The sequence below is a fragment of the Notothenia rossii genome (genome assembly GCF_949606895.1).
Source record: "Notothenia rossii genome assembly, chromosome: 4".
NCBI classification, from domain to species: Eukaryota; Metazoa; Chordata; class Actinopteri; order Perciformes; family Nototheniidae; genus Notothenia; species Notothenia rossii.
In genome coordinates this window covers 41640823-41652142 of record NC_136902.1, presented here as the reverse complement: position 1 = coordinate 41652142, position 11320 = coordinate 41640823, and the positions used below count along the sequence as shown (strand labels likewise).

At 40.9% G+C, this 11320-nt stretch overlaps 1 protein-coding gene across 1 annotated transcript in view; it reads left to right on the top strand.

Moving 5' to 3' along the window:
- The first annotated feature begins 485 nt into the window (after window positions 1-485).
- Window positions 486-11320, top strand: part of prkcz (protein kinase C, zeta) — a 183747-nt gene continuing 172912 nt past the window's right edge. Inside the window, exon 1 of the mRNA XM_079673749.1 lies at window positions 486-780. Within this exon, the coding sequence (XP_079529875.1) occupies window positions 704-780 (77 nt within the window). The 5' untranslated portion in view covers window positions 486-703. The remainder of the gene's footprint in view (window positions 781-11320) is intronic.

Below are 11320 nucleotides of genomic sequence, written 5' to 3'. Positions count from 1 at the left end.
TATACAGTGTTCAACACTTGTTGACGTAATATCAATAATTATTTCAGTGAATGGAAAAGACGCCGATTTCTCGCGCTGGATTATGATCAGGACATTACAATAAGAGAGATAAAATATTCCATGAAGAAGGTCACTCGTCTCGGGTAGAGACAGTTTACCAATATACATACCATTGGACTAACTTCAATAAATTCGATATATAATCACTCTGGACTATGTTACCATCCACCATCATATTTTTACATTAATATTATTTGTAGAAACAATGGGACAGGTGAATTTGGATTCCGGTAAGGTAACCATAGTGAGCCATAAAACACAGTGTCAAGCTAGACAGAGTTTATCCGGCCGCGATGACGAGTTGTAAGGTTTCACCTTCAGAATAAAAGCTCTACTTTCATCCTTTATTTCAGTAGACCGTACCTTTGCTATATTCGTTTTATGTTGAAACACAACTCCCGGAAATGACAATGTTATAATGCGGTTTTTGACAACCCCTCCTCCAGAGAAGCTTCTTATCGTTGACTAAACAGAACTTCCTAGAAGTGGGACAAGTTTTCTTTTCAGGTCAGAAACTTTGCTCCCGGCGGTGTAATGTAAAGTGGAACCTTTGTCTTCCGACCTGCCGTGGTGACACCGCTAGTTTGGGCCTGTTCGGGTAACGTTGGGCTAGTTGTGAGGTAACGTTACACCAGACTTTAACATGCATATGCTAGCGCCTAACGGATCCATCATGGAGCTGGACTCGGAGTTTGTGAAAATTAAAGCTCACTACAGTGGGTAAGTAGCCTGTTAAAGTGCTTGATACGGTGAGAGGGGAACACCTGTTTGTGTATGTGTCTGTGGGAGGGGGAGTACAGTGAGGTAGGTTCAGCCAGTGACTCTGCTCATGCACTGTCATTCACCTGTAGGCATAGTCAGAACAATTAGAATGAAAGTAATTGAGTCATTGTAGGACATTTAGAAGTCAAAGCTTTTGAATAATAAACCCTTTATTTTCAGAGGTGTCCAAACTTTTTTCTCACTGAGGGCCACTCGAATAACATACGAAGGGCTCCAGAGGGTTTCATTTATTCTGTTACAAAAAGTGTTGGCAGCTGATCCCTTACAACAGGAGCCTCAGATTGCTTATAATAAGGGGAATATGAAGGGTATATTTCAAGCTGGTTATATGGATAAATGATTTGTTATTATTAAAATGTGTTAGAAAGTATTATCGACTTTAATTGCCTGACACATTCATTATACCGTGTAATATCTGTTTACATATATATATATATATATATATATATATATATATATATATATTTAAGAAGTACAATATAAGAAAAGTTAAAGTTTCAGGTGTGGCCATTTCCCATTATACTTTTAGAATTTGCTGAGGGCCAATTCAGAGTGGACAATGGGCCGCAGTTGGCCCCCGGGCCGTAGTTTGGACACACCTGCTTTATTTTCTAGTTTCCTGTTATGTATTTGAGAAAAACAGCTGGTAAACCATCACAAAAATGGATTTCGCCAGCTCAAGCATCAATGGTACATATTTGTTTATTAGATGTTTTATTTGTTGCTTTTCAACGGCACTTGATGGTGGGCTAGAACTTGAAATCAATAGAAATCTAGTGAAAAAAGTTCTATTAACCTCTTGATCCAACCCAAGTTGTGTTTAGTTAATTATTAAGAAAAAGGGTTAATTGTTGCATCTTGAGGGACACACCTTCAGTGGAAAATGACTGTTATTTAATGTTTATGATTGAATACATTCCTTTGATTATCATATATCCACACAATACAGTCATTGCAAAACAAGTCAATATAAAGCCTATTTGAAATGTTCATTTGACATGCAACTGTATTTACATTTTGTTTAAGGACATGCATATTTAACACAACAAGTGCATGTTTGAGCCTTTTGGGCATGGATTGTTTGAAATGTCATTGGTGGGACAGACAATGTCTTCCAATTCTGGAATGACAACAATATTGTTTTATTGGAAGTAGCATGAGCAAATGTGTTGATGTGGCTGTGGTTATGTGCTATTTCGTCTTGTTTCTTAAGCTGTGTGCTTATAAGGTTGTTGATCTGGGCCATATCATGATTAATGCCATTCCTTATGACATGTCACTGCTTTATTGAATTTTAAAATATATAAATTAATATTTTATAAACCAAATCCTTTATGACCTCACACTTATCTGAACTCATTAATTTAGAAGTGTTACCTTTGTCCTTGAAGGAGTGCCCACAGCTCCACTATCTGTAATGCTCCATGCCAAGTGTTCCACATGCTCACGATTGAGACGCCCTGGTGGCAACTGAAAAAGCTCTTAACTGACAGAGATGTAATAATGCCACCAAATGTTATTTAAGGTATGCCTGTCAAAACGTTTTGATCAAAATGAATTGAAAGATGTATTGTTTACTTCGGTAACACAGTGACATCACTATTTAACACTTGCGTTTCTATTGTCTAGTGCTCCAAGACATGTAGGTGATATACATCTCTAAGCGGTAGGCCAATCACAACAGAGCCGGCCAGCTAACCAATCAGAGCAGACTGAGGGCGAACAGAGGTGCTGACAGTACTAACAGTATTAGAACAGTGAACTATCTTTTGAAAAGCCTGCACAAAATACAAATATAAACCTGAAAATTAGCCAAATGCATTCTTTTTAAAATCAACTTGTCATTGTTCTCTGGAAGATAAAGTATGTGGTTGGGACACTGTTTCCAAATAATAACAACATTATTTTTAGATTTCTTATTTATCTGCTGAGTTGAAGTTGTAAATGTAAAAGTAAAAGTTATATCTGTGACAATCCAGTATAAGGATGGATTTCTTTAATTACTGCTGTAGTCACCACACTTTGCGTCATGAAAAACAAGTTAAAAGATTAATCAAATATAGATCTAATCAATAACTTCCTGCAGAACGACTGATTAACCAATCATTGCAGACTTCAACATGCCTCTAAGTGCAGGAATACACTAAGCATACTCATATCTCACAATGTAAAACATTGACAATTCCCTGTGATTGAAATCCCTTTTACAGGGCTCAACGCTAACTTTTAAAAGTGGTTGCCAAGCTGGCAACCAGGCATCAGCTTTTGGTTGCCAAAACTGAAAATACGGTTGCCATTTTTAGACATCTTATATTTTAAATAATTAAGATACTATACAGTTATACATCAACTTAACCCTCTATGGCAGGGGTGTCAAACTCATTTTCACCGAGGGCCACATTAGCATAATCGTTGCCCTCAAAGGGCCTGATGTAACTTATAAATGTAACTAAATGCAATGTAACTAAATGCAATGTAAAGTAAATGTAACTGCTCCTTAATGTTAAATAACTCTGAATTTATTATTTATTCAAGTTGTATACATATTTTTACATATATATTTGCATCTGTATCAAATATGTTTGCTTGTTGCTCTGTTATTATTACATAAATCCTTATAATTTGTCAGGTTATGAAACCCTATTACTCAATCAATCAACGATCAAACTATCCAAGTGAATAAAGAAAAATAACATCAAACACAAGTTATGACATTAACTTTGTTCAAAACTTGAAATAACAAATAACTGTAAAACCAACAATTGTGAGCTGCTAACGACATGTGTGACAGATGTAGCATTTTACAAAAACAAATGGCTGCACACAGCCTTGCAGGGGGCATACATCCAACTAATGAGAGATGGTTTGATTACAGTAAACATGTGTCTGCATAAACACATAAAACCTGCAAACAATAAATACATTGCTACACATATAAAGTAGTACAGGGGTTCCCAACCTTTTTCAACCAGGGCCCCCCCAAATGACTCCTGTTGGAATTTGCGACCCCCCAAAACTTTGAAACTTTAATTATCGCTGTTGCCGATCTGCCCCCCTGTCCGATCTGTACTGCGCATGTGCGAGATGGTCTGCCATACTGGACAACTCCGTACGGCAACCCAACTAGGACACTTGACACAGTGGCGTTTGGCAAAGCACAAAAAGAAAACAAAAAAAACCGAGAGAGATTAGTTATTGTTATTACAACGTTACTTCACTATTATTTAACAACTCTTTTTATTGGGTTCTTTTATTTGGGGTTAAGTACATTGTCAGAATAAGTGAGAAATGGATTTAACTTCTGTTTGGCAGCTATCATACTGAATAAATATTTACTGTGAATGTATGCAAAAATGTATGGCATTTAGCTGTCTAACAGAAGTTTTTGGCAATGTGTTTATGTGGATCGTAAATAATCTACAAAATGGAGGAGACCGATCTGATCGGAGCAACTGTGACAAATAATCCAACTGAAACCGACACTTTACGCGCAGAAGAAACATTTCTATTAAAGAAAAAATGATACATTTCTGTCTTTGTATGCTTTTATTAGCTACTAACTTGCAAATGTATGCATCCTATTTATTTCAAATGTCGAAGAACAGGACACTTCAAAAGAATAGACTATGTCTAATAAAAAAATTGTAATATGGTGGCATAGGCCTGTATAAAACAAAAATGAAAAACTGGCATATTAAGCAGGTAAATCAAATGGTTGTCTGCCATGGAACAGGTAGCAGAGAGAAGACGAGGTTCAAGTAGGTTCATTAATGTGAACCTTGGGCTTGCACGCCCGCAGCCAGGGATGGAATGTCCGGTGTAATGTGAGTGACAGCCAGTCTAAAGTCGTTGTGAACGTCCAGTGTGTTGCGTGCTTTTGTTTTGATGGCAACAAGTGCGCTGAAGGCTGTTTCTGATAGATATGTCGTACTGAATGGGAGTATAATCCTGGTCGTGGCATGCAGTGTGAGCTTTGGAGCGAGGCTTGGTCCTTTGATAATCCCAAACTTTTTAAGTCCTTTTTCCTGGAAGTATTTCTTTAACAGCGAGTCAGCTTGTATGTCGGTGAGCTCATCTTCGCAATCCAGGTATTCCACATCCTCAACTTTGGCAATAAAGGGATCTAAAACCCACAATTCCTTCGAGACATACTCGTCTATGTCAGCGAAGCGTGATTGCATTTCCGTTTGCAGTGCGTTCATATGGCGGATGAACTCGCGACGTACAGAGACAGGCACCGTTTCAGGATTGTTTTGGGATTGTTTCAGCATTAGTGGAAACTGTTGCAGCTCCCCCCTCTCCATTTTCCCGATCCTGTACTCCAGTTTGCGCACAATCGAGCGCCTCTTTACATTGGAGAATGTTGGACTCCACGCCTTGCAGACGCTTGTTTGTTTCATTGTAGAGACTGAAGATGTTGGCCAGGTATGCCGTTTTAATCCAGAATGACTCAGTCACTTGCTCTGACAGTGCGCGGTTACGAGTTTGTAGAAACTCTTCAATTTTTTCCTTCAGTTCTACAAAGCGTGCCAGCACTCGGCCGCGTGAGAGCCAGGGCACCTCGGTGTGCAGGAGGAGGGTTTGGTGCGCTTCATCCTCGCACAAGTCTGCGAATAGACGCTTGTTGGTGGGGCGACCTTTGATGAAATTGACTATTTTAATCACAGTTGAGAGTGTTTCGCTGAGGTCTTCTGACAGTTTCTTGCTGGCCAGGGCCTGGCGATGTATCACACAGTGAAATATTGTGCAGTGTGGGGCCTTTTCTTTCAAGCGACTGTTAAATCCCTTGTTTTTCCCCATCATTGAGGCAGCTCCCTCTGTGCAACATGCAACTAAATTCTCATAGGAAAGATTGTGGGATGAGAGGTAAGAATCCACTGCAGTAAAAATGTCCTCACCCCGGGTGGTAGTGGTAAGGTTGACTGACATAAGAATGTCCTGCTTCAAATCTTCCCCATCGATATATTGCACATAAACGATCAGAACAGCCTCGTCTGCTACAGTTGTGGTTTCATCAAGTTGTATGGCAAATGGCCCCTTTCCAAGCTTTTCGAGCAGCTGCAGCTCGCAGTTACTCGCCATCTTGTCAATTCTGTCTTTCACCGTATTGTTTGACAGTGGTACAGTTTTTAGCTTCTCCGCCACCTGCGGGCCGCACAGTTTCTCAACCATCTCAATGCAAGCTGGCTTAATGAGCTGCTCGCCAATGTTGTGCGGTTTCTTTGCCTTTGCTATTAAAAGTGCACATTCAAAAGAGGCCTCGGTGGCCTTCTGTGCATCGCTGCCAGCCCTAACAAACGCTGTTCTAATATCCATTGGCTTGTTTGCCTTTGCAAGGTGTTGTTTCTTTATGAAAAAGTCCCGATCACGCCCGACTGTTTCTGGGTGCATGGTCTGTTGGTGTCTCTTCATTTTGCTGGGTTTCATGCTTTCGTTGGCTAGCTTCTCTCTGCATATCACACACTCTGGGCGGGTTTTGTCCGTTCCCTCCATGAAACCAAAGTTAAGATAGGTGGGTCCTCATTTTCTTTTTGATTGCAGATGAGCTGTCATCTCCTTTACGTTTTTCAGACATTTTTAGACAAAAATAATTACCTTATGAAGTCGGTCGCTAGCTAGCAAGCGCAGCAAACTGTTATTATTATGAAAGCTGACACAGTAACGTCAATGTTAGCGCAAATCGGAGGAGTATCAGATGAATTTTTAGAATTTTTATTTTAATTAATCAATTAATTTCTATATTTTTTTGTAATGTAGAGACAAGGCTTTTAGCGACAATCATGTATTGCGTTACAATATGTAAAAAAAATGATATGTACATTTTTTTTTTTTTTTGATTATAAATATGATATTAGGCCTCAAATCATCTGAGGCCTGGCGCGGAACTACTTCAAACTGACAAGTGCAAATAAGGTCAAATGCAAGAGGTTTTTTTCTCTTTTTTCTCTCCCGCGGGGGGGGCGGGCGTCGAATAATCGATTATTATTCGCCAGGGCTGTCCGATTTTCAATTTTGATCATGGTCAGTTTCTGGCATCCCTACTTTGAAGCTCTATTAACTCCATCTGAAGGTATTGGGGTGAAAGGACTTGCAAAGTTGGCAAATCCAGAGTGCTGTGCTCTGAAGTCAGGGAAGCGCAGATCAAACTCATTTATCAACAGGCTCAGTTTGGTAGCTAACTGAGCACATGAGAAAGTACCGGGACTTGAGGCTGAGATGCTCTGACAAACAGGAAAGTGGGCAAGATTGTCCTGTTTCACTTGGCACATCCATAGGTCAAGTTTACGCTGGAAAGCCGTGATCGTGTCGGACATCTGCGTGATGATTTGTTTGCGTCCCTGCAGCTTCTGATTCAGTTGGGCGAGATGCTCGGTTATGTCACACAACATAGCAAAGTCACACAGCCAGTTTGGATCTGACAGTTCAGACAAGGGCTTTCCTTTACTATGCATGAAAAGAGCAATGTCTTCGTTTGAGGACTTTGCTCCTACTCAGCCACCTTACTTCTGTATGGTACGGCACGTCTCTGTGCTCCGAGCCCATCTCCTGCAAGAACAGCTGGAACTGACAATGATTCAGGCCATGCGCCCGAATGAAGTTCACTGTCTTCATGACCGTGGTCACTATATCATCCATCCCCAGCACCTTCCCGCACAAAGCTTCTTAATGGATAATGCAATGATACGTTATCAGAGGCGTTTGACAGTTACTTTCTTGCATTTTCTCCTTCATTAGTCCAACCAAGCCCACTTTTCTTCCACACATTGCAGGTGCACCGTCTGTAGTTAATCCCACCAAGTTTTCCCAGGGCAATGCGTTTTTACTGACGGACATCTCCACCGCATCAAAAATGTCCCGTCCCGTTGTGGTCCCATGCATGGCAGCCACATCCAACAGCTCCTCAGTGACAGAGAGGTCCGACTTCACGCCTCTAATAAAAATAGATAGCTGCGCTGTATCCGTGTTTTTTGTGCTTTCATCAACAGCTAATGAAAAAGCTATGTAGCTGTGTGTCTCTTCGGGCAGCTGTGTTGCCAGGTTTCTTGCTAGTTCCTTAACTCGGTCCGCGATAGTGTTTCTTGATAAACTGACATTTTTAAAAGTCTGTATCTGGTCGGGACACACCTGCTCACAGACCTTCAGCATGCACTGCTTCAAAAAACACTCCCTCTGAAAAAGACTTTGAAGAGCGGGTAATTTCTTCAGCCACAACAAAGCTAGCTTTCACTGCGGCATTGTTTTTGGTTGTAGCTTTCGCGAACACATTCTGCTGCGATCGCAGTTTGCCTTTTAATTCTTGGGCAATTTGTTGTTTTTCTTGATGGCTAATTTTGGCATACTTAGCTCCGTGTTTGGTCTCAAAATGCCGACGTAGATTGTACTCTTTGACAACCGCCACCGCCTCATAACACAAAAGACATACCGGTTTTTCTCATTGAAGCACAAACATGTATTCGCCTTCCCGTCTTTCTTGAAACACCCTTCCATCTGCATCACTTTGAGGAGCAGTCCTTTCTGCAAGCAAAGCTGCAGGGGACTCAGGGACACCACATGGTAAGATACATTTAACTTTTTAACACACACACACACACACACACACACACACACACACACACACACACACACACACACACACACACACACACACACACACACACACACACACACACACACACACACACACACACACACACACACACACACACACACACACACACACACACACACACACACACACACACACACACACACACACACACACACACACACACACACACACACACACACACACACACACACACACACACACACACACACTGGCTAGGCCACTCCAGGACCTTGAAATGCTTCTTACGAAGCCACTCCTTCGTTGCCCGGGCGGTGTGTTTGGGATCATTGTCATGCTGAGAGACCCAGCCACGTTTCATCTTCAATGCCCTTGCTAATGGAAGGAGGTTACTCAAAATCTCACGATACATGGCCCCATTCATTCTTTCCTTTACACGGATCAGTCGTCCTGGTCCCTTTGCAGAAAAACAGCCCCAAAGCATGATGTTTCCACCCCCATGTTTCACAGTAGGTATGGTGTTCTTTGGATGCAACTCAGCATTCTTTCTCCTCCAAACACGTCTAGTTGAGTTTTTACCAAAAAGTTCTATTTTGGTTTCATCTGAACATATGACATTCTCCCAATCCTCTTCTGGATCATCTAAATTCTCTCTAGCAAACTTCAGACGGGCCTGGATATGTACTGGCTTAAGCAGGGGGACACGTCTGGCACTGCAGGATTTGAGTCCCTGGCGGCGTAGTGTTTTACTGATGGTAGCCTTTGTTACTTTGGTCGCAGCTCTCTGCAGGTCATTGACTAGGTCCCCCCGTGTGGTTCTGGGATTTTTGCACACCGTTCTTGTGATAATTTTGACCCCACGGGGTGAGATCTTGCGTGGAGCCCCAGATCGAGGGAGATTATCAGTGGTCTTGTATGTCTTCCATTTTCTAATAATTGCTCCCACAGTTGATTTCTTCACACCAAGCTGCTTACCTATTGCATATTCAGTCTTCCCAGCCTGGTGCAGGTCTACAATTTTGTTTCTGGTGTCCTTTGACAGCTCTTTGGTCTTGGCCATAGTGGAGCTTGGAGTGTGACTGTTTGAGGTTGTGGACAGTTGTCTTTTATACTGATAACGAGTTCAAACAGGTGCCATTAATACAGTTAACAAGTGGAAGACAGAGGAGGCTCTTAAAGAAGAAGTTACAGGTCTGTAAGAGCCAGAAATCTTGTTTGTTTGTAGGTGACCAAATACTTATTTTCCACCATAATTTGCAAATAAATTCTTTAAAAATCAGTAGGGATGTAACGATACCAAAAACTCACGGTACGATAATATCGCGATAACAAGTCCACGGTACGGTATGTATCGCGATATTGAATAATAAAGGGAAGGAAAAAAAATCATATATATTTTTTTCAATAAAAAAATTTTTTACTCGGAAAATGTTTTTTTATTACATAATAAATCAGATTTTTACAGCATTTTAAAGTGTCAAAAACAAAGTGACAGTAACAGACTGGAACAAGAAAACCAGTGTTTTTGTGCCTACTAGTACTACCAAACAAAGTAAGCATTTTCTTTATGCCACTGCATCTCACAAATAAACAAGGACATTTAATAATCAGACCCTGCAATAAAATAAATCAAGTTTCACTTTAGTTTTTCAAGTAACTCAACTCAAACTCACTAGTCACTCACTCAGCATCATCAGACAGGTTTTTAGGAATATGAGAATGTCCACATTTCCAGGTATTTATAAACTGGGATGTTTGGGCATTTAAAATATCCCCTGCTCTGGAAAAAACTCTCTCGCTTGGTACTGATGTTGCTGGGAAAGCAGTGGTCGCGTTAACCGAATATTTTATTTAACAATGACGGAAAAATCTGAAAGCAGTCTGTCATTTTGACAGATTAGAACAAACTCGGAACAGCGCCAACGTTTCCCCGCAGCCAGGCTCTGGTGTTATGCCGTGTTATGCATGCCCTCCAAAAGGAAATGATATAGTTTCCAAACCGTACTTTGCCGTACAGATCAATACATGTCTGGGAGGTTTTGCTTTACGCTGTGTGCGTCCCGCGAGGTGCATGCAAACACGGCATAACACCGCCCCCCCCGCCCCGTTGACAATTCACGAGCATGCTCTATCGTGAACTGTTCAGACCCGACGGGTAATAAGGGATTATGACGGATATTTTACGATCTTGTCTGTCAAAATGACGGACAGCGAAAAAGTCTAACGCCAGGCTTATTGACATGGCGAGATATTAATATATGGTTGATACATGTCTCTAGGTGTGTAAATGTGGCCCTGTAAATACGATGTCCTTTTGTGTTATCTGTTGTTTTATTTTCATGTTGTAACCTACTTGCTGCCATGTTGGACAGGTCTCTATTGAAAAAGAGATCGATGATCTCAATGGGACCACCTGGTTAAATAAAGGTTTAAAAAAAAAAGTGTTTTAAATTTAAATTTAAATTTTTAAAAATAAAACAATTTAAAAATCGCGGTAGATTTTGTCAGTCTCACGACGGTATTGGGAAGTTTATTTACCGCGATATTCGGTATATCGTTACATCCCTAAAAATCAGACAATGTGATTTTCTTGATTTTTTTCTTCTCATTTTGTCACTCATAGTTGAGGTATACCTAGGATGAAAATTACAGGCCTCTCTCATCTTTTTAAGTGGGAGAACTTGCACAATTGGTGGCTGACTAAATACTTTTTTGCCTCACTGTATATCCATTATTACAGCTCCGTGGGATGGCAGTAAGACGATATGGGTCCGTTTTTATTGTGCATCCATATGTAAAGATAAACGCATGTAGTGCTGAACCATGGATGTGCTGAACACGTAACATGAACGTGCCGGGCGGCGCGGTCCCGTGGGTTGGATGCGCTTTCATAATGCAGAGGGAAATAAC